General features: G+C 37.9%; 1 protein-coding gene across 2 annotated transcripts; it reads left to right on the top strand.

Annotated features, from left to right (window-relative positions):
• The first annotated feature begins 2,298 nt into the window (after positions 1–2,298).
• Positions 2,299–24,639, top strand: LOC131156742 (probable glutathione peroxidase 4). Of its 2 annotated transcripts, XM_058110657.1 has the most exons (6): positions 2,299–2,566; positions 2,648–2,724; positions 2,847–2,908; positions 3,322–3,440; positions 24,089–24,256; positions 24,381–24,639. In XM_058110657.1, exons 1-6 carry the CDS (start codon positions 2,513–2,515, stop codon positions 24,411–24,413), a joined length of 513 nt encoding a protein of 170 aa, XP_057966640.1. In that variant the 5' UTR covers positions 2,299–2,512; the 3' UTR covers positions 24,414–24,639. The 2 variants fall into 2 exon arrangements, with proteins under 2 accessions (XP_057966640.1, XP_057966639.1); XM_058110656.1 differs by having other exon boundaries at positions 2,325–2,566; positions 24,089–24,639.
• The last annotated feature ends 245 nt before the right edge of the window (positions 24,640–24,884 follow it).

Below are 24,884 nucleotides of genomic sequence, written 5' to 3'. Positions count from 1 at the left end.
GCTTGGAGGGTCATCCAAGTTAAAAGAAAAAAAATGATTCCAAGTTAAGATTCTAATGAAAATTCTTATTCATATGTTTTTAAATAATTTAATGTTATTTTTTTATTCATTTTCACTGTTATTGAAATGTATTATTTATGGTTATAATTAAGAAGCTTTTTTCTTTTAATTATTTTATTTTAATAGAGTAGAGAATTAGGCTAAAACTCAATGAAAAATGTAATAAATATTAACATACTAAGGGTTTTTTTGGCTCAAAAATTTTGAAAATAAGAAGGAAACCCATTCTTCACATTAAATAATTTAAAAAATATGAATTCGTTTTAATATGATTAAAATATAAGAAAAAAAATTAAATGTTAATGACGTGTAAGATTAAAATTTTGTTTGATTTGATATATTTTTTATTTTTTTAATAACGAAAAACTTAAAAAAAATGGATTCTTTAAATAAAAATCTCTTAATATTTTTCAAATATTTCCACCACTGGAAAGGAGGAGGGCTGACATAACTAAATCAAAACTCGTAAAATGATTTTGTGAGATTTGAGCATCTTGCGAAGTTGTAAGATCGGTTGACTGCTTCTTCAATTATTCCACCGCCCAAGAATTGATGTATCAATACTGACAGAATTATCCAGCAAGTTTTGGACGTAATCAATTTGAAAAAAAAAGAAAAAAAATTTCCAACAAGATTTTTTTTAAAATAGTTTTAAATAAAATAATAATATTTCTGAAAAAAAAAACTCAATAATAATAGTAGGAGTACTGATATTTATTGTTAGTCAACAGTTGATATTATTAGCCTTTATTATTATTTATAGTATTTATAATTAGTTAATAATTAATATTATTAATAGTCTTTATTATTCATATGTTATTACTATATTACTGTGGCCCCACCGAAACCCCGTGTGCCTACTTACTTTATTACAGTGCTTCCCGAGCACTCCCCCGACCACAGAGTATTGAATAGAACTCCCCCATTGGCTGGCCCCTGATTCCCGAACTTGGTTTGCGTCCCAAAAAGCAGACGGGATTTCGAATCTCCGATTGAAAAAATGTGGGTCCCATGGTCGTCCACATGTTCCACTTTTGCAAAATGTTTTATCTTCACCCTCAACATGCTTCATTTGGTAAAAAAAATCAATTTTAAGTCTACTAAATAAACCTAAATAAGTGTCACAGACTCATAGTCTTACATCGAATGTGTGCTTGAGAAATCTTTAACTTATAAGGATAGTTTGAACTCTAACTATCAAAATGTCTTTTATAAGATAAAATCGTGAGACTAGTAGGTCAAAGTGGATAATATCTCATCGAATTGGGTTTAGGACTGTTATATTTGGAATTAAAACTACCTTAAGAGTACTATCATGTGAGTGAATTCTACATAGAGGTGTAAGCCACTTTGATGAGGACGTAAGAGATCAAACAAGAGATTCTGTCACGGTTTCACATCGTGTGTGTACTAGGGAGATTTTGAGCTTATAAGAATGATAACTCTAATTATGTAAGACGCTTTTTATAAGACAAATTTGTGAGACTAGTGAGCTAAAGCGGACAATACCTCATTAAAGTTGAATCCATGACCGTCACATTAGGGTTGCAAATGAGCAGAAGTGCTCGTGAGTTATTTGGTGCTCGACTTGATAATGACTCGTTCAAACTCATTTATTAAGTTAAACGAACCAAAAACTAAACTTAACTTTCAAACTTATCAACTATGAGTCAAACTCGAGCTATGTCATACTTGACTTCTTGAACCTACGAGTTGACTCATTTAATAACTCGCAAACCAGCTTGTTTAACAACTTACTCATTGACTAGTTCATTAGTAGCTCGTGAACCAATTCGATGCTAGGTTAGTGAAAAATTCGATATTAGTCTTATCAAATATTTAATTTTAAATTTTTTACTTTAATATATATTTTCTTTAATTATTTTTATTAATTATTAATTAATTTAATTATTTTAGTGGTTTGGTTCGTTTATTAGTCTGAATTAAAGAAATAACTAGCTGTCTTTTAAGTGTGACAGAATTAAATAAACTAATTTAATAATTTTTCTTAAACCTCAGTTTCCATGAGTTCTTCAACAATTGAAGTGGTGTAGATAAGTCATCTGAGGGATGATTTAGACCTACCACCAAATACTCTTTAACATTATGGTACACGTGGCAAGAGAAAGAAAGGAGATGGTGGGCCTAAAGTGGGGTTTGAGAGTCCATGTGCTCCGTCTCTCGTTCTGCCACGTGTACATAGAACCATGACACTCCCGTCCCCATGTCAATGATAATATAATAATTTAACGAGCTATCGCAGCCACTGCAGCCGCAACAGTAAAGACGACGCCACCACAACCAACCAGACGCGTCCGTAATTAGTTGCGAAGTTGTGGTCCGAATAAGAAGGCACTCCGCTCCCCAATTTCTCAAACGCCCACATCGAATCCCGTCGTCTCTGTTCAACCCAAAAGGGAAGCGTTCTCGTTTTTCTCTCCAGTTCCTCGCAATGGGTGCGTCTCCGTCGGTGCCCCAGAACTCCATCCATGAATTCACCGTGAAGGTAAATTCAATCTCGCGCGCATTGATTTCCTGTTCGAATTCTCTTCGTTGGTTTCCGAATTGAAGTTTTTGGGTTGTGCAGGATTTTAGGGGGAAAGAGGTGGACCTCAGCATTTACAAGGGGAAGGTCCTTCTTGTCGTTAACGTTGCTTCCAAATGGTCGTTGCTTCTCTGTTTCGCCCACTCTGGTTTATCATTTTGGATTTGTTTTTTTTATTCTTGTTTTGGATACTGACTCAATAATTCTTTTGGGGTGGGATTATGTATTGGGATTGAAATAGTGGGTTTACAGATACGAATTACACTCAGTTGACTGAACTTTATTCCAGATACAAGGACAAAGGTGAGATTATCTTCACCATCTTTTCCCCCATATGACTAGGAACAATCGTAAAACATTCCATGGAACATCTTTTTTTTTTTTTTTTCTTTCTGCAATTTTTTGTTCTCCTGTAATTGAACCCGTGTTTAAGGTAAACTCGCGGCAGCGTTAACCCAGTTGGACTTTGTAGGAAATTGCTTCACGTATACCCTATTGAAGCGTTTTAAGCTCTGTCCCTCCTCTCCGAGGTTCTTTTTGAGACCCAAATGGATGCTAAATGCTTATACATGCTTGTAATTTTCATTTCTAGCAATGTAGGCAATATGAGTAATAAATTAAGAGTAGGAGTCAATAGTACTTTACACAGAATGCGTGTATATGCTCATGGATTTTGAAAACTGGTTGAGAACGCATGTCCTTTTGACCAATTTCAGATTTTGATATCTTGGCGTTTCCATGCAACCAATTTTTGAAGCAAGAGCCTGGTACAAGCGAAGAGGTACAACAATTTGCTTGTACAAGATACAAAGCAGAATATCCAATTTTTCAAAAGGTAATATCAAGTCCTTATGAGATTTTGACAATTTTAACACAATAGTAAGTGATGTATTTTTTGATCCTGTTGATTATAACCTAATAATTTGGAGAATTGTAGTTTTAATTCTTTTCAATTAAGTAAACCAAGCTTTATTATTACTTGAAGTTTTGGTTTTGCTGCATCTGCTTGTGTGTCAAGTGTCAGCATTATTGACAGACCAACCCAGTATATTGCGCATTTTATTTGTTGCTCATAAACTGGGCAGAACATGTTAAATTTAGTTTGAGAAGAATGGTTGAGTGATGATATTGGAATCAAATTTTCAAAGTTTGAACCAAATGCAATCTGAGTAAAGTAATATGAGATATAATTTTAATACAATTTTGTGTTTATGGAGAAGCTTGATGGGATCTTCTGTCAGAACAATTAGAAAATGCAAAAACCTTCCAAAGAAACCAAATATGACGAGATTATACCCAAATGTGTAAAAACATCATTTCAATTAAAAGTGTAAATTTCCTATGAATGGCTGTAGAAATTGGTTCCCTTAGTAGTTCATGAAATGCTTAATAGTTCCTTTTCTAATAGATAAAATCCTAGAATGCACTAACTTATGACCTAATAAATTTTTAAGGTAGAATATCTGATTTTGAATAGTTGAAGATTAGGATAACCACAGTTAGAGAGTAACATAGAAGAAGAGAGAGGTGGAGAAAGGGAAGTGTTTGCCAGAATAGATGAAGAATAGGATAACTCTGTTGGTCCAGATTGCAGTATATTAACCCTTTTCTATGATAAAATAGCCCCAAGCAAATAAGACACAAATACCCTAAGCCTAAGACCTACTGCCAGTCCAGCACTCCCTCGAGGTAGAGGTGTACAATATTATGCAACACCAGCTTGCTACAACAAAAGAAATGGTAGTTCTTAATAGTGCCTTTGTAGATAAACCGAGACTTCATAACGCCGTTGCCACAATCTTCTTTGCTACAACATTTCTCACCAGCTGATAGTTAACATTGCTGTTCTTCGTTTTTTATCAAACATATATTGCTGGCTGTTAAGGCTTGATATACATTGTTGGCCCACAAATTAATTGCGTAATCTTTTAGGTAAAGTGGTAATCTAACATGGTATATTAGGAGGTCTTGAGTTCTAGTCCTGTTTCCCACATTTAATGTAAGTATGTTAAAAATTATTGTGTCCCAATATGGGTGTTATTCATTGTATTTATCCCTACACGTGCTATTGGGTTGTATGTGTAGGGGAGTGCTAAGGCCTAATATCTGTTTTTGGCCTACAACCAAACAACTTAAGCTGTTAGATAAAGTGGTATTTTGACATGGTATCAGAGCTAGGTTGCTAGGAGGTCTTGGGTTCTAGTTGTGTTGCCTGCATTTATTGTTCATTTGTTAAGAATTATATTATTCCCTATAAAAGGTGTTGTTTAATGTCTGTTTATCTCTCCATGTGCTGTTGAGCTGCACATGTAGGAAAGTATTAGGGCTTGATATACATTATTGGCCGACAAGTTAACAGCTTAAGCTTTTAAGTAAAGTGGTAATCTAATTGCAGCAGCATATGTAGTGGCTTGATTGTCAGTTGTCATAGAACATATCTATAGGATTTTTCTAAAGGAATTCATATTTAATGTAAGAGATTTTGGCCATACTAATTATATGAGCCATAGGTTGATACTCTGCTTCGTGACTGAATGTTGCTATCACAGTTCATTTTGTGCTGTGCTAGGTAATTAGACTACCACTCATGAATGTACATGACTTGGTAGTAGACCTCCAACCTGCAAACTTCAAGTGAACTAGACCATACAATATCAAAGCTCTTATCACACTTGTCAACTAGCCCTTCACTTGGAGAGCTTTTAAAAAATTTAAAGATTTGACGAACAATATCCAAATGTGCCTGTTAATGGTCATTTTGGTCATTTAATATTATTAGTATGTGCCCTATTTGTATAGATATGGTAAAGGGGTCCTACTAGAGTTATTTTAGTAAAGTGTGAGTTAGACTGTTAGTAAGGGTATTATGGGCATTGGTATTGACTTGACATATATATGTAAATAGAGGAAGAGGCCTATTATTGAGGTTAGGTCTTTCAATCGACCAAATATTTCAACATGGTATCAGAACAAGGTCCAACCTAAACAACATGGTATTTGGGCAAGATCCAACTTAAACCATCCTCAAAATCACTGCCAAAACCAAACCCTAAACCTCAAACTCACCACCAAAATCAAACCCTAAACCTTAAACCTGCTGCTGTAGGACATCGTACGCACCACCAAAGACTTGAACACAGTCTAGGAGTTGCCAAAAATATACAGTCATCATTGGAAAAACTGGAGGCTGCTGCCCTTTTAGAAACTCCAAGAAACACTCCATATTTTGCAAAATTAACCACATAACTCTTCACAGAACCCTCTAATCTGTAGGTGGGTGAAATTTTGTTGTCAAAGGACCACCCACGCGCCCCTATGCACAGGCCAATCGCCAGCAGGTCTATCCCCATGCAGTGGTGCATGAGGCCTTTTCCCAGACAGTTTTGCCTTTGATTTCTTCTAGAATGTTTAAATTCTTCCGTAGACCATAATATCAAGTTGTTGGTCATGCGTTCTATTCAAAGATTCGATCATTCACTTGTGGCTATTCATTAGTTGTTCTTCAGTATTATTAAGGTGATCGTTGGTGCCTTGTGATAGTGGCAGTGTGTGTAGGCTACTTTTTTGGGGGCTGTGGCAGTGCTATGTCTGGTTATGGTGACATGTTTGTGGATGAATCAATGAAAGTTCGGTCAGTTTGGAAGCTCACATTAGGAGTTTCAAGATCATTTTGTTCGCTGTGTATTTTTGATTTGCTGCTACATAAAAAATGTGTTTCCCTCGTTAGGTACTTGTTTATGTGAACAATGTATTATAATCGTATAAGAGGAAGAGTATTCAAGGTTCTTATAGTATTAAGCATCCCAACAAGCATCTCATCCAAATGCATCTTTTGCTCAGAGGGGTAATCCTACAATTTTTATGTCATATGGTGTCTTTCCTCTAGTCCTTGTATTATTGACTTTTCCTCCACCGACCTTATGACCGGTGTAACGGTGTAACCAACTTTTTTTCAACCCTTTAGTATCATAAAAATCTACCTCTAGCTAGGAAGCATTGATGCCGATATGAGATACAGATATGATACTATATGTATATGGTGGTATGAAAATTTTGTAAAAACACGATACAATACGACCTATATATTAATTAATTAATATTAAAAATGTCTATTTAGGCATTCTTTTCCTTTTAAATGAAAAATATTGCCATATATATATATATATATATATATATATATATATATATATCCAAAGGTTTAAATCAAAGACATTGCATGCACTAGGTTGGTCTTCTCTTGAGGCCCATATTTAGGCCCAAGTTAAGGGTATTTTGGTCAATAGTGATCAAAGTATTTAAATGTAAGAGCATGGATATTTTGGTCCTTTAAAGACCAAGATATTTTCCCCAGGTCATTCTACATCTCCTTCAACAAGCAGAGTGAGACAGATTAGAGAGACTTGTGGCGGTGGGTGGGTTGAGCTATTCTCAAATTGTCGAGCATGTGCCAACCACCAAGGGTGGGAGGGAGGTTCGAAGATCACAAGAGCTAGGGTTCACTAGTTCAGAAGTCGTTTGTGTTCGTCTTCTACTTTTGGGCTGTGATGTTTAACGACGAAGGTTGGAAGGGAGGTTTGAAGGTCGCGAGTGAGAGATAGGGTTCAGTAGAAGTTCGTTTTGAATTTTCAAGCATGTGCCAACCTTTGACGCTGGGAGGGAGGTTCGAAGGTCGTAAGAGCTAGAGTTCACTAGTTCAGAATTCATTCATGTTCATCTTCTACTTTTGGGTTGTGATGTCTGGTGACGAAGGCTAGAAGGGAGGTTTGAAGGTCACGAGTGAGAGCTAGGGTTCAGTTGAAGTTTGTTTCTTATATATATATATATATATATATATATATATATATATATATATATTTTTGGTCTGCTGCATTTTATAGCCAAAATGTGTTGCGTACGTATTCAAATTTACCAACACGTGTCTCAAAGTATCCAAACTTGTTCAAAAAATAAAAAATATAAGCCATATCGGAGTCGTATCTATATTCGATACGTATCCTATACCGACATTTCCCCTCTTTTGAAGTATTCATGTTTCCTAGACCTCAAGTCACCCTTGTTGATAAGTCCACTACTATAGTTAAGGGGATAAGAACAGTGAATCCTACTCCCTCCATCTCTATTTCTTTTGTTTTGTACATTCCCAAGTCCCCTTTTAATCACATGTCAGTTAGTAAGTTTACAAAGTCACTAAATTGTTTTGTGAGTTTCCTTCCTAATTCCATGGTTATTCAGGATCTAAAGACAAGGAAGACAATTGGCACAAGATGTGAGGCTCGCGGAGTTTACTACTTTTGAGTCGATCTCTCCTCCTATTGCTGCACAACTGTTGCTACACCACTTCAAATCCATTGCCGCATTGGTCATCCATCCTTGGACAAGTTGAAACAGCTAATTCCTACCTTGAATTCTGTGTCTAATCTTGAGTGTAAGTCTTGTCAACTCGGAAAACATCATCGTGTTCCCTTTGCTTCTCGAGGTAATAAAAGGGCAGTTAGTCCTTTCATGCTAGTTCATTTCGATGTTTGGGGTCCTAGTGTGTCATGTTGAAATTGGGTTTTTGGTGCTTCGTTACATTTGTTGATGATTGCTCTAAGAAAACTTGATTGTATTTAATGAAAGATTCATTTTGAGTTGGTTAACATCTTTTGTGCCTTTTGTTCTCAAATAAAGACTCAGTTTGATACGCTAGTCAAGATACTTTGTACTGATAATGCTAAGGAGTACTTCAGCACCCAATTCACTACCTATATGAACTAATTTTGGTATGATCTAAGTCATCTTGTACCCACACTCCACAACAAGATGGAATTGTAAAGTGGGAAAACAAACATATTCTCAAAGTTAATTGTACCCTATTGTATCAAATGAATGTCCCCAAATATTTTTGGTGTAATGTTGTGCTCACTACTTGCTTTCTCATCCATAAAATGCCATTCCCAGTCCTTGGTGGTGAAATCCCATATTTAGTTTCCTTGCCTAAGGCTCGTTTTATATGACTAATTTTCTATGATCTATTTGTCATCTTGTGCCCACACTCCACAACAAGATGGAGTGGCAAATTGGAAAAACAAACATATTCTTGAAGTTATTTGTACCCTATTGTATCAAAAGAATGTCCCCTAAGATTTTTGGTGTAATGTTGTGCTCACTGCTTGCTCTCTTATTAGTAAAATGCCATTCCTGGTCCTTGGTGGTAAAATCTTATATTAAGTTACCTTCCCTAAGGCTCCTTTGTTTTCCCTTCCTCGTATATTCGGCCATGTGTTGTCCATTAGTTAACTCTAGGAACAGATAAGTTGGATACTAATGCTATCAAATGTATTTTTTCGGGTTATGCCTATGCCTCAAAAGGGATATTGATGTTATAGCCCTACTTTACATCAATTCATTGTCTTTGTTAAGTCATCTTTTTTTGAGTCTACACCCTACTACTTTGATTCCTTGAGTTCTATTGACCTTAATGAGTCCTTTTGCGCTGCCTTCTAGATCCTAACCTATTATTTGTGCCCAACCTTTTCTACATAATCGTCCAGTTGAGTACTAATTTGTAGGTATACACACGGCGACTCAAGGGAGGAGAGCCTCCTCTAGTTTTTGCTTATGTGCCTCTAATTCCCTCGTCTTACGATCCTATTTCCCATGATGTTAATCCTCCTATAGCTGTTCGGAAAGGTCTTGTACCCAACATCCAACCTCTAATTTTGTTTGTTTTGATTTCTTGTCACCCTCGTTTTACTGTTTTGTTAGTACTTTGTCTTCTACTTCTTCCAAAGTTTGTTTTTGAAGCCCTATCCCATTTTGGGTGGCAGATTGCAATGCTTGAAGAGACGTGTGTGCTATATTATAATGATACTTGGGATTTGGTAGCACTTCCTCTTGATAAGTTTGTTGTTGATGGTCATTGGTTGTACAATGTAAAAGTCAATCCGGATGGTTTTGTGGCTTGTTCGAAGGCTCGCCTTGTTGCTAAGGGATATATGCTCAGGTGTACAATTTGGATTATTCAAACACATTTTCTCTGATTTCTAAACTTATCTTAGTACATTTATTCATCTCTTTAGCGACTACCTGTCATTAGCCTCTGCATCAATTAGATGTGAAGAATGCTTTCCTACATGGTGATCTTCAAGAGGTGGTTTATATGGAGTTACTACCTGGGTTTGTTGCTTAGGGGAGTTAGGCCTAGTGTGTCGGCTCAAGAAATCATTGTATGGTTTAAAATAGTCTCCTAGAGCATGGTGTGGTCAATTTAGTGCTATAGTACTTGAGTTTGGTCTCCAATGGTGTATAGTAGATCATTCGGTACCTTGTCATTATATTCCATCTAGCAAGATTTTTCTTATTGTGCATGTGGATGATATTATGATTATTGGGAATGGTGATCAAGGCATTCGGGATCTAAATCTTTTCCTACAAATTAAATTTCAAGAGAAGGACTTGGGACCATTGAAGTACTTCTTGGGTATAGAAGTATTGAGATTTCGTATAGGAGCCATCTTGTCACAGAGAAAGTGTGTTATTGATCTTTTAGATGGGATTGGGCTATTTGGATCTAGGTTGTTGATACACCCATGGATCCCAACAAAAGTTAGCGCTAAATATGGGTGATTTATTTCCTAACCCAGCACGATACCGAAAACTTGTTGGAAAGTTGAATTATCTCACAATAACTTGACTAGACATATCTTTTGCAACAAGTGTTGTTATTTAGTTTCTTGATTCTCTAAGAACAAGTCATGGGATGCTGTAATTCACATCTTTTGATATCTCAAAGGTGCACTTGGGAGAGGGGTCTCTTATATCCGGATTGGGGTCACTCTCATATTCAAGGATATATAGATAGAGATTGGGCTGATTAACCTTCTGACAGAAGATTCACAACTGGGTACTGTATCTTTGTTGGTGGTGATTGGGTTTCTTGGAAGAGTAAGAAATAAATTGAGGTGGCTAGATAATTTTTGAGTGAGAGTATAGGGCTATGGCTCACACTACTTGTCAACTTATTTGGTTGAAGAGCATGTTAGAAGAATTAGGTTTTTGCATTCTCAACCTATGGAGTTGATGTGTGATAATCGAGTTGCTATTCATATTGCCTCCAACTCGATTTTTCATGAGCGGACAAAGCACATTAAAGTTGATTTTCACTTTGTTTAGGAGAAACTAGTGCAGAAGCTCATTTCAACCACTCACGTGAAGTCCGAATTTTGTAACTTGCTAATTATTCACTAAAAAGCCCTTAGGAGGTGCTTGTGTGAAATTCATTTGTAACGAGCGAGGGGCATATGATATGTATGCTCCAGTTTGATGGGTAGTGTTAATGGCTATTTTTGTCCTTCAGCATTATTAATATGTGCTAGAGTTATATTAGTAAGTGTGAGTTACTAAGGGTATTATGGTCATTATTATGTACTTGACATATATTATAATAGAGGGAGAGGCCTATTGTTGAGGTTAGATCTTTCAATTCACCTAATACTTCAACAGTGCCTTCTTGGGATGCTCTATAAATTGACTAACCACCCTTGCACCAAAGGATATCAGCAGTTTGTTGATAGTTAAATAAATTAGTTTTTAAACTAACTCCCTCTACAAATGTTGTTCTTCAAAATTAGGTCCACCGTGCTTTGGTAACTTCATATTTGGGCCCATGAAAGTATAATCTTTTAGCTTCTAACATACTAGTCTTTTTTAGATGCTCTAAATTCTGTCATGTACTTTTTCTATGACTAGTTAGCCATATCTTTGTGCATTCAAAGACCTCAAACACCGATGAAATATTGGATAGCTTCCAACTCCTCCCTTTGAACTTGCTTTGGAATCCAACACTTGACATCTACAATTGCTATATGTCATTGCCTAAACCGCCACTGCACTTATCTCCTTCCTGACAAAAATAAAGTGATCAAAATAGCATGATATGAAGCCAAAATCTTAGTGTCATGCTAAATTTTTGCTTAAGCCCTTAAGATGCATATGGTTTGGTGGCTAAGATTTACAGGATTGGACTAGCTATTATTATCTTGTCTGATATTTGAATTGCAAAACTTATTGAATTAGCTAGTCATTCAAAAGACCAAAATACCATGTCTCTCTCTCTCTCTCTTATGAAAATGGCGAAATTCCCCCTCAATCTAAACCTCACATGACCGAAATTCACATTGAGTCCCCTATGGCAATGCACTGGTGACCATCACCATCCACCTTCCCACCTCTCTTAGCCACTGTAGATGGCCCTCGTGAGGAAGACTGACTGCCAGTCAATGAACATAGAACGACTGCCACGAAACACAAGTTGATTGCAACTGTTGATTACAAAGCTGTGCAGCAAGAGAGGAGATCATCAATGCCATTTGCAATGATGATCGTGGGAAAAAGAGTATTGCAAGGGGGTGGCAGGTGTACACGACTTTGTACACCAATCATGCACAGATGCAAGGTTTGAGTTTTAGTTCTTTTGACGAGTTTTAGAGTATGGACCTTTCAAATTTGGATCAAATGTTTTTGCCTTCTTCAATGCCTTCTTTTTCTTTGGTTGACCCTCCTTTTTTGTGTTCTCTTTTGCGGCGGACCAGCACCCACTAATTCCTTGGGACAGCAGAGTAGAGTTTGGACACATTAAAATGGTGGAGCATGATTGCAATGATGAGCCATGGCTTGAGTGCCTTAGTACAACCTTTGCTTCTAAAATAATTTGTGTCCATGGATTGTATGTGTGTGTTCGGGTGGGGGCGCGGGGGGGGGGGAGTGTGTGCGACCCTTCCCTTACTTTTGTAAATCTGGGAGCCTTGTGGCCCAGGGACCCCTTTTCCTTTTCCTGTGCTAGTTGGAGCTAGTGGGGGAGGGGGGGTATATCCCATATAAAGGGCCAAGCCCGATGGACAGTCCTGTTTGCACTTAACATGGGCTAAGGGTTCTCAGCATAGCCTAGCCTAGCTTGGCTGCCAAACCAATGCACCCCAAATAGCCTTGTGCAACCCATAAACCATGTAAACCTTATATCCTACAGGTCCTTATAAAATAAAGCTTTCTTAACAATAAATTACCATAATGGCTAATTGTAATTAAATGCAAAGGAAATTAAAACCTGCATTGAAGTCAAGTTTAGGAGAGATAGTTTGAAGATGATACTTAACCAACTCTTTATTAGAAGGAAGATCCACCATTGCATTTCTCCCACACCTCCATTTCTACACCCATTGTATGCTTCCATGCGAATAAGGATTTCAACATAAGAAGAGAGAGAAACAAAGGAAATAAGAGAGCAAAAGAATGATTAATAAGAGGAGGAAACATAATTAGCGATAAGGTGAGTCACTAAAGACTTTTTGAGTACATGTTATGGTAGGCTTCCAAGAATAATATACAAGTTTATATCTAACGGAGGCTGACCGAGAGAACTAGAATTTGATACTAGAGAGGGCTAAAGAAAGGGCTGGATGGTGGAGGTGGTGTCAATTTGTTTCTCAATGTTTTCTTTAAAGTAGTGCTACCCAACTCACTTCGAACATAGTAGAAGTGTCTTTTAGAGGAAAAAATGTGGAATAGGAGGATGAATGGGAGGAGGAATGGCTTAAGAAACATTCATCCAAAGAATATTCAATATTAGAAAAATAAGGTACTCCCCCAAGAAAAGGTCACATAGTACTCACGCGAGAAATATTTATTTTGTTTCTTGTATCTACTTGCCTGTGGTATTATATTCAAGTTTCGTTTCTTTAAATATGACTGCCCATCAACATTTCAAAGATAAATTATTCCGGATATTGAGGAAACTTTTAGTTATCGATACTAAAAGGAAGACCTCGTTTGATAATATTGGTAATGTGGCAGTATCGATCACTAAAGAAATGGAAATGATAGATTGTGGAATGGTTGAAATGAATGATGACCAAACATGGATTACTCATTTTAGAACAAGATGCACATTAGGAGAAAATTTTTGCTAGTAATTGGTGATAGTTGCAAAAATATGGTTGCTGAAGTAATGGGGGATAAAATGAGGCTTGAAGTGGTGGAACATCTGCAGCCATATCACATTTTTTGGTCCAGTGGAAGGTGGTATTCATGATTACAAGGTGCATGATCAAATTTTCAATTGAAATCACTTATAAATAATCTATTTGCTGTGACATAGTACTGAATGACACACGACATATTCTACTCGGTTGTCCTTGGAAAAATGCCTCAAATGTTATCCATGATGTGAAAAATGGTCACAAGCAGAAGAAGCTATTTTTTCAAAGCCCATGAATGATGTTTGGTGTGGCAAACAAGGAGAAGGATGAAATGCAGACTAATAGTTTTGATAAAACAAACCAACATGTCACTGAAAAGGGTAGGGCTTAGTGGAGTTAGCTAGTGCTTCTTCAATCAACAATCGAGTTATAGTATATGAAGCTCTTGGTATATTTACTTACCCTAAAGATATGAGGGGTACTACAACAAAATCAAGTTGCAACACTAATGCTGACCTTGTTCCTCTGAATGGTTGTGACAGCAAGAAGGTCTTTGGCGATCATATTGTAGAACAATTGATGAAGTTGTTGCTGTAACCGAAGCCAAATCAATGGTGAAACAGCTACACAAACAAGTTTTAGAGGCCATGAATTTTGAAAACACACAGGATGTTCAACAAGTTCAGCAAAATCTGCAAAAGTGAGCCACAAATGGCCAATCACCATTGCAAGTTTAGAAAGGCTCAAGTAAGAACTTGGGCTGCAAATTGCACTCATAAACTTGGTTCCTAAAAAGGAAAGCTTCCATAATGGTTACCTACAAAAGAGAAGTGGCAGGAAAGGGAATTGAGGTGTAGGAAATCAAAGGTAAAATATTTATACTTTCAGTTCTAGTTTGGTGGGACAGGTAAGCCTGACTATAGAAACTCTTAGATAAGAAGGGAGCTTATTTTGAGTGATGCCAACATGTGTGAACCATTAAAAATTGCAACTTGCATAGAGACAAGTTTCTTCTAACAAGGGGGAAATGATGCAGTGTTGCTGCACCAGTGAAGCATAGTTAACATAGTTGTTATAATATTTACTAGTTATTGTTATCTAGGTGTTATTATTAGGGTCTACTTCCAAAGTGTGTTTATGAGGTCTTTGAGTCCAGATAAGTGCCACTTGTTATAAGGTATTGTAATTTTCCTAGCCACATTTGATGCCCAAGGCTGTTGGTTACTTATATTTATGTTGGTCCAAATAATGAAGAGGTCGTAAAAAATTTTCCCTTTCTGTTTTGCTTATTAATTCCAATCTGCTAAAAAATTTTCCTAAGATCCAGAAGTGTAGGTTGAGGTTCATCCAATGGCTCCCCTGTGTTTCTGTGCGAAAGGATCTCTTTGCCACTAAACATTAGTGCAACTAATACGAATCTGACAAATTTGTTATTTAACAGATTTTTACAGGGTATTTTCACGCATGCTGCATCATTAATCCATGTCCCTTAGGGGATAGCGTGATGGTTTGAGCATGGAACATATACATTAGAGGTCTCTGGCTCAAACTTGGGAAGGAGAGGGGCATCAAGTTGACTTTCCTCTCAAAAAAAATTGAAAACAACATTGTCCTGATTTCTTTTCAAAATCTCTCATCGGGTTTATGAGTTTATCTATAAATATAAAGTGAGGGAGGAGTTTTCAAGAACCTTTTCCCAAAATTATACAGTGATCATTATTGTTGACAATCATGAGAATATATTAATTCATGGAAAGAAGATTACAGCCTGTTACATTTTGGAATTCCTTTGCTCATATGTGAGACATTTTCTCACATTTCACCACATTACCTTTCTGAGTTGCTCAGCGAACTCCAAGATAAAATTGAGACATCCACAGCACAGCACAGCAGAAAAGGAGAAAAATCACAGCTGAACAAGCTATCAAGGCTGTCTCAGTTCTTCTTCTTCTTCTTCTTCTTCTTCTTCTCTTATTGAAAGTTGTAGCCAAATTACAAGGCAAGAAATCCACAACGAAGCTTCAAGAGAAAACTGAGACATCCAGAACACAGCACAACAGAAAAGGAGAAAAATCACAGCTAGGCATGAAATTTCAGACAAACCTAAAACCCAAGCAAGCTAAAACCCACACACACAGCAAGGCGTGCACACAAGGCAAGTTACAGGATATCATGGAAAACACAAGCAGCAATATAAAAAGGAGCACATGCCTGTGGATCAGCCTGCCAACCAGGCAAACCTCAAAAGCATAGATTCTGTCAATGATGAGTGTGTCAAAGTATTGTGTGAATGGCCAAATGGTTTGGCCTTGCGTTCTGTATATTATATAGACTTTACAAGAATGCTATACATGGAAACCAAATAAGTTCCTGCATGATTCTAGCCCTATACATGTAAACTATAATCTGTCAAAAATATATGCTAACTGTATAGAATAATGAATGGAGAAATAAGGAAATAATTGTGGGCTGAAATAAGGAAAGAAGTAATTGCTGTTCCGTTGACAGCCCCCCTCCAATTGATGCGGGTTGATCAACAAGCATCAATTTTCTACTTAGGAAGCAATGACGATGACGAGTGAGAGCCTTGATGAAAATATTAGCGATTTTTAATTCAGTGGAAATATGTGGAAGAGTGACAACACAAGCTTCAAATGCTTCACGGATAGAGTGATAATCGACTTCAACATGCTTTGTGCGCTCATGATAGATAGGTTTGGCAGTGATCTAGATAGCACTCGTATTATCGGCATGTAGAGGTGTAGGATCGGTCTCAAAAAAATCTAGCTCAGCAAGCAAACCTTGAAGCCAAATAATTTCAGAACAAGCAAGAGACATCGCCCGGTATTCAGATTCCGTAGATGACTTAGAAACTCTGTCTTGCTTCTTACTCTTCCAAGAGATCAATGCGTCACCTAAGAACATACGCCAGCCAGTGATGGAGTGACGTGTATCCGCACAACTAGCCCAATCAGCATCACTATAAGCAGCAAGGCGAGTAGGATTGGCTGCAAGGAAGAATAAACCACAGGCATAAGTGCCCTGAACATAGCGTGTCTTATGGACAGCAGCCAAATGAAGATGACGAGGAGTTTGAAGAAATTGGCTGACTTGCTGTACAACAAAAGAAATGTCCGGTCTAGCAATGGTGAGATAGACAAGGCTACCCACCAACTTCTGGTATAAATTGGGATCTGCAAGTAAGTCACCCTCCTCTTTGCGAAGCTTGACATTTAATTCCATGGGAGTATCAACAGAAGTACCCTCCTGAAGGCTAGTTGTAGCCACCAAGTCACTAGCATACTTATGTTTATTGAGTGAAATACCAGAGGGACTACGATGCACCTCAAGACCAAGAAAATATGTGAGAGACCCAAGATATTTCATATGAAAGGACTCTAAGAGATGAGTCTTGAGCTGAGCAAGTAAAGTAGAATTGTAACCAGTGATCACAATATCATCAACATAAACCAAAAGAACAACAATACCCATGTCTGATTTTTGAAGAAACAATGAAGTGTCATACTTGCTCTGCTTGAATGAAAATTGTAATAAAGTGGTGCGGAATTTATCAAACCAGGCCCTCGGAGCTTGTTTGAGACCATAAAGAGAGCGATGAAGCTTACACATGTGAAGTTGGAGAGGGAAACAAGCCCGGGGGTGGCTTCATATAAATGCACTCTTTAAGATCCCCGTGAAGAAAAGCATTCTTAACATCCATTTGAAGTAGTGGCCAATCACTAGAAGCAATAATAACCAAAATCGTACGAACAATAGTCATCTTAGCCACAGGAGCAAAGGTCTCTTCATAATTGACACCATATTCCTGATTATTCCTAAGTGCAACAAGGTGAGCTTTGTAATGATCTAAACTTCCATCAGATCAGACCTTGACTGAGTAAAACCATTTGCAACCCAGAGGAACAATGGTGGGAGGATAACGCTCAATGTCCCAGATGTGATTGGCCTCTAGAGCGGCAATTTCGTCCTGCATAGCTTGTCGCCAACAATCATGCTTGGTAGCGTGTGATTAGGATGTGGGAATATCTAAATTGGACAATGCAGCAATAAGAGCTGAAACAGAATTGCCAGAATTGGAAGAGGGAAACCCATACCCTATCTGGGGGTACAAACACTCGAGGAGAGTGACGTACCAAAAGCTTTGGAGGTGCTACAACTAACTAAATCTGGAGTGTGGTAGGATCAGATATAGGATGAGCCACCGGAAGAGACTGGGTGGGAGCGTCGCGTATACACAATACTTGATTTAAAACGAGAAATGACTTAATGAGGATGCGAGAACTGCTCCTCAAAGGAGGGGAGAATCACAGTAGAAGAGGAGGGCATAGAGGACACAGGAAAGAAATGTTGATTTTCAAAGAAAATAACACTCCTAGAAATGCTTGTACGATGTAATGTAGGATCATCGCAAACAAATCCCTTTTGACACACATTATGTCCCAAGAATGCACATCGAATAGATTGAGCAGATAATTTATGTTGCTCATGAGGAGGTAAATGAACAAAACATACACAACCAAAGGTACAGAGGTTATTGTAACTAGCTTGCTTAGCAAATAAGCAGAAATAGGGAGACTCCATGAGTAGGACTTGAGAAGGTAAATGATTAATCAAGTAAGTAGCAGTTTTTAGAGCCTTAACCCAGAACATGGATGGAACATAGGATTCCAGCGAAAGAGTACGAACCACATCTAGGAGATGACGATTTTTGTGTTCGGCTACTCCATTCTATTGGGGAGTAGCGGGACATGAACATTGATGAATAATACTTTAGAAGCCAAAAATGCCTGAAACTCAGTAGAAAAATATTCACCATCGGAATCTGTGCATAATGTCTTAATAGAAGCAGAAAATTGATTGTCAACATATGCTAAAAACTCAGTGAAAGTACGAAAAACCTAAGATTTAGAGCGAATAAAGTAGACCCAAGTAAATCTACTATGATCATCAATGGAAGTCACATAGTATTTAAATTTTTTCATGTGAACTAGCCGGGGAAGGTCCCCAAACATCACTATGGATAAGATCAAAGCACTGAGAAGCTCTACTAGCATGCAAAGGGAAGGGAAGAGTTTTGCTTTTACCAAGTTTACAAGAAGCACACTCAAGAGATAAAGAAGAACGTTCTTTATTACCAAGTTAACCAGAGATCAATGCATGAGATGAGATCTGAGTATTGGGATGGCTCAAACAATGATGCCACACCATACTAAGATTTCAAACATTATTACAAGCAAAAGACTTAATAGAAGAAACTGGAGAAAGTGCTGGAACAGGCAAAAGTAGTGGAAACAAGCGCCCCACTTTAGGTCCCTTCGCGATTGGCTCCCTCGTTACCTAGTCCTGCACAACACAACCATCATCAGAATACTGATAATGTCGAATGGTTTGGCCTTGAGTTCTGTATATTATATTGACTTTACAAGAATGCTATACGTGGTATCAGAGCTAGCCAATTGCTAATTTTTTCCCCTCAATTTTTTTTTTTTAAATCTTCTCGATTTTGAAGGTGTCTCTAATTTCTGTGGTTATCGTGAGGGTCTATTCTCTTCTGGAATTTTTTGGTTCTCTGTATTTCGGTATTTCTGTGACTGAGTGGCTGTTGGAACAACTTTCTGTTGCTGTTCCAGTGCTTCTTTATCCTTGTAATTCTCGGCACAGCAGGTATCTTGGTTCGCAATTTATTTTTTTGGTGCAGGCAGGTTGATCTTGGTTTTCTTTGTACCTGCGTTGATTTTTGGGCTTCTCGATTTTTTGGTAGTATTTTTCTTTAGGCACAATCTGTTTTTTTAGGCTTCTCGATTTTCTCTTTATTTAGCATGGACTCGGCACCTGTGTGCCAAGTTTACGGGCAACAATTATTTTATGTGGGTTTTTCAATTTGAACTTTTCCTCTAGGGAAAAGATCTTTGGGGTCATATTGATGACACGGATTGTGCATTCAATCCTATTAAATCCAAGGATTCAACGGCTTGTCCTTCATGGGCTGTGATTGATGCTCGGATTATGTCTTGGCTTCTTGGTTCAGTTGAACCACATATTGTCCCCAATTTGCGGCCTTATCGCACCGCTCAATTCATGTGGACTTACTTAAAAACAGTATATCATCAAGATAATGGCGCCCGTCGTTTTTAGTTAGAGCATGCGATTGCCATGTTTCAACATGACAATCGCTCCATCCAAGACTATTATTCGGCGTTTTTGACTCTTTCGAACAAATATTCTGATTTGGTTACCACGGATGTTCCTGTTGCCTCTCTTGCCATTATTCAACGTCTTCACCAAACTAGTCGTCGTGATCAGTTTCTTATGAAACTCCACCCCGAGTATGAATCTGTTCGCTCTTCTCTGCTGAATCGTTCTCTTGTTCATTATCTTGATGTTTGTTTTGGTGAGTTACTTCGTGAAGAACAACAGCTTAGTACTCAAGTTACTTTGGCACAATCTCATGGTAGTTCAGGATCTGTCCCTACGGCTTATGTTGCTCAATGACGAGGACCGCCTGCGCATTCTAGCACCTTGTAGTGTTTTTGGTGCAAAGAATTAGGGCATATCGCTGCTAATTGTTCCAAGAAATACTGCTTTTATTGCAAGAAGAAGGGTCACATTATCCAAGATTGTTGTATCCGCCCGCATAATCATCAAGCACAGGCATTTTAGACTTTTGTTATTGTAGCCCCCACAGTGACTTTTGCGGCTCCTGGCTCTTCTTCACGTGACTCCTCTCTTCCTGCACCTTCTGCAGCGAATTACTGCACACCTGAAATGGTGCAACAGATGCTAATACCACTTTACCTAAAAGCTTAAACTATTAGATTGTGAGCCAACAATTATCAAGCTTTAACACTCCCCCGCATATGCAGCCCAATAGCACGTGGAGAGACAAACAAATGATAAATAATACCACTTAATAAATGCGGGCGATAAGACTAGAACCCAAGACCTCCTGGTAACCAGAGCTCTAATACCATGTCAAAGTATTGTGTGAATGGTTGAATGGTTTGGCCTTGAGTTCTGTATATTATATAGACTTTGCAAGAATGCTATACATGGAAACCAAATAAGTTTTTGCATGATTTTAGTCCTATACATGTAAACTATAATCTGTCAAAAATATATGCTAACTATACAGAATAATGAATGGAGAAATAAGGAAATAATTGTGGGCTGAAATAAGGAAAGAAGTAATTTCTGTTCTGTTGACAAAGTGAGGTCGTATTGCTTGGAGCTTTCACCCTAACTCAACAAACCTCTCTAAGATCTTCCCTGGTTGAACCAAATGCGACTCACCACATAGAAAAGGAGAAAAATCACAGCTGGGCATGAAATTCCAGACAAACCAACCCAAGCAAGTTAAAATCCACACACACATAGCAGCAAGGCCCGCACACAAGGCAAGTTACTGGACATCATGGAAAACACAAGCAGCAATATAAAAAGGAACACATGCCTGTGTATCAGCCTGCCAACCAAGAAAACCTCAAAAGCATAGATTCTCTCCAATGATGAGTGAGGTTGTATGCTTGGAGCTTTCACCCTAACTCAGCAAACCTCATGAAATTCCAGACAAACCTAAAACCCAAGCAAGTTAAAAACCTCACACATAGCAGCAAGGCCAGCACACAAGGCAAGTTACAGGACATCATGGAAAACACAAGCAGCAATATAAAAAGGAACGCATGCCTGTGGATCAGCCTGCCAGCCAATCAAACCTCAAAAGCATAGATTCTGTCCAATGATGAGTGAGGTCGTATTGCTTGGAGCTTTCACCCTAACTCAACAAACCTCTCAAAGAGCAGCAAGGCCCGCACACAAGGCAAGTTATAGGACATCATGGAAAACACAAGCAGCAATATAAAAGGAACGCATGCCTGTGGATCAGCCTTCCAATCAAGCAAACCTCAAAAGCATAGATTCTGTCCAATGATGAGTGAGGTCGTATGCTTGGAGCTTTCACCCTAACTCAACAAACCTCATGAAATTCCAGAGAAACCTAAAACCCAAGCAAGTTAAAACCCACACACATAGCAGCAAGGCCCGCACACAAGGCAAGTTACAGGACATCATGGAAAACATAAGCAGCAATATAAAAAGGAACGCATGCCTGTGGATCAGCCTGCAGCAAACCTCAAAAGCATAGATTCTGTCCAATGATGAGTGAGGTCATATTGCTTGGAGCTTTCACCCTAACTCAACAAACCTCTCAATGATCTTCCCTGGTTGAACTAAATGCAACTCACCACCAACATAAAAATCAAACTCATTCATGGCCTAGGGCGCACAACCAAAAGGTAAAATCTCCAAGTCTATAAAGAATCCCCTCCTTCAAGATGCATAAGAGCTTGGATGACATCTTCTTCATTACCATGGTGAGGCAAGAAAAACACTTTTTGCAATATCCATGTTTCTTGAACTACCTTTCAGATTGGGTAATTTCTTTTCTTGATTTTCCCATTTGCTTTCAAATCAGATAATTTCTATTCTTGATATTTCATTTGTAGTTGATTCATTCTATTTGATTGTGGTTTGCATTCTGTCCAGGACTCTGAACCATTGAATTATTGCTAGAGTTGATATTGTCCGAGATTGATTTCATCTTCTTCCTCTTGATCTCTGGGACAGACAATATCCGATTAAAACTTCTAGTTATTATTATTATTATTATTATTATTATTATTATTCTTGATGACATTACTGGGCTCTTCATCACCAGAGGATGAGTAAGAGCATATATTTGAAGGAATCTCACCTGATTGACTCAATTGAGGGGTCTCCACTGAATTACCCATTGTAAAATGCTCCTCTATGAAGCCCATGGTGTTAGGTTTCTTGACATCATCTGATGACACTTAACACTTGCTATATCTCACTGCCACAGAACATGTCAATGGCCTCCTAATCTTTTTACGAAACAGTACACACCTTCAAATTTGAATTACTTGTATGACTGAACTCCATGTCATATCTCAGTGGTTCTAAAATTTTTGAATTTGAATTTTTTGATTGCCGTTTGGGTGAAATGATCCCCAATGTTTTGATTTTTTCTCTTTTTTTTTTTTTAATTTAATTTTTTGCTTTTTATGCAGGAGAAATTAAGGGGTTTTGAGTCTTCTAGCTATCAGAAAATTGTGACGAATCTTCTAAACCTTGTGGGTCCTCCTATGGACCAACTCCTTCTGAAGATTTTTAACCTTGACGATTGTTGCTTAATTTCCTCTATAATGAATTGCATGAGAAACTCCTCATTAATCTCAATTTGCAATTTCTCATAAATAAAATCCAGATGATCCATTGAGACAAGGAATCTTGCATTCTCAAACCGTAGCTTCATGGTCATGTTTGTATTGTCTTCTAATCAAAGTACTGCATCTAGATCTCATGGCTTGGAAATTCTCTGGATTCCATGCATGGAGTGGTAATCCAACACAACTGATCCATGTGAATCTTGACACACTAGTGAGTTGGGGTTCCCAGGGTCTAATTGCAGAGAATCATTCCTCCAATCAATCCTGTCCTTCCTTGAGCATAATTCCTCTGAAGATTTATCCTAAAGACGAGCAACCCCTTGTCTCCACCCATGAATCTAACTTTGAATTGGAGCATCCCTTCATGAAGGATGTATTCCCCGCATTTTCAAGAGCTGCTGGGTTTCTTACCATAGTTACTGTAGATCTGATCAAGCACCTGATGCCCTCATCCCACCTCTCATAATCTGGTAGCTTGAGATCCCCCTTTTTTCTTAGAGCAGTAAACTATTAAGTTCTCCCTGTTTCCCTGGAAACATCCAGTGGGCAGTCAGCTGCTGAAAAGTCTAGGTAGAAGCTTTAGTATAGTTGCCCTTCACTGCCTCAAAGGATAGAATATTGATCTCTAGTTGAAATATTACCATTTGATACTCTCTTATGTAATAAGTGTGTGTGTGTATATATATATATGCATATTGCTGTTCGACCCAATAGGTTAGACTTTGTTCTCATCACAAAATGCTGAGACCTCATTTTTTCGCTGATGGAAAACAGGCTGTGGGATCTGTTCTGCCAGCCAAAATCTGCAAACTTTGTTGTCAACGCTTGACCTTGCAACTCTGCATCATTAGAATTCTTAATTGCCTTCTCGCCTCGAAGCTTCCAAGCACCACCAAACCAAACTCTGCTCACAACTTTGATCTTCTAGCAACAGGGATAAAAACATCTCTAATCTTGCCATTGCCAGATGAAAATATTGTTTAGCAATGATATCCATATTCTTTGGTAGATTATCCATGAGCGGAGTCACAAGATTGCCCTGCCAGTTATCCTTTCCCATTTGCTGCCATGAGTTTTGAACTGAAGTGCTGATCTTACTGTGACTTCTCATATCTACAGTTGGTCAAGAAATGTTTGCATAGGCTCAGATGAATAGTTTGAAATTCTTTATTAATTACTACACAATATTCTCTGCTCTGTAGTTGATTTATAATTCACTTGTTCAAATAAATATTGGATCACAATCACGATTTTCTATGTAGATACGTTGTAATGGACCGGATACTGCTCCACTGTTCAAATTCCTCAAGGCGCATAAAACAGGATTTTTGGGTTCTAGGATCAAATGGAACTTTACCAAGTTTCTTGTTGATAAGGAAGGGCATGTGATCAATCGCTATGGCCCAACAACTGCGCCATTGACCATTGAGGTGCTCTTTTCCTCCTCTTTCCCCCCCCCCCCCCCTTCTCTCTTTTGTGGGTGTGTGGGGCACTCATTCTTTTCAATGTATTGGTTGAAATTTCTATTAATGTTCTTTTCGCCCTTTAATGCAGGCTGATATTAAGAAATCACTGGGAGAGGTGTGAGCCTTAAATTTTCTGTCTAGGTGTAGAATGAAAAATATATTTCTGTCTGTCTAGCCCACAGTATGGTTATATCAAAGAATGATGTTTAATTTTTATCTTGTTTATTTATTATGTGTGTATTGATGTCTATTGTAGTTGTGATGGCTGATAAGTTCATTGTATATCTTGTCCAAATAACATTTACACTAGCAGTGATATTAGATTTTTCCTTCGGAGGTGCAGACTACTTGTGCTTGGCTTAGTAGTTAGTGCTGGTTTGGTTAACTAGTTGCAGTCCATGCTTTTGGAAGATTTTGTTCGTGTTTTATGTTTTACAAGATCATGTCACTACTAACTGTTCAATCAGTCGCTGCTTTGCGCAGATGAAAAAAATCTAACTTTTTATGGCAAAGAATGTTCAGAACTGTTTTCATGCTTCATCTATACCTGCACACAGTGCAGAACAGCCTCTCCTGGAGGTAAGACTCTGTA

This window comes from Malania oleifera, chromosome 5 (genome assembly GCF_029873635.1).
Source record: "Malania oleifera isolate guangnan ecotype guangnan chromosome 5, ASM2987363v1, whole genome shotgun sequence".
Taxonomy (NCBI): Eukaryota; Viridiplantae; Streptophyta; class Magnoliopsida; order Santalales; family Ximeniaceae; genus Malania; species Malania oleifera.
This window is presented reverse-complemented; position numbering and strand designations above follow the sequence as displayed.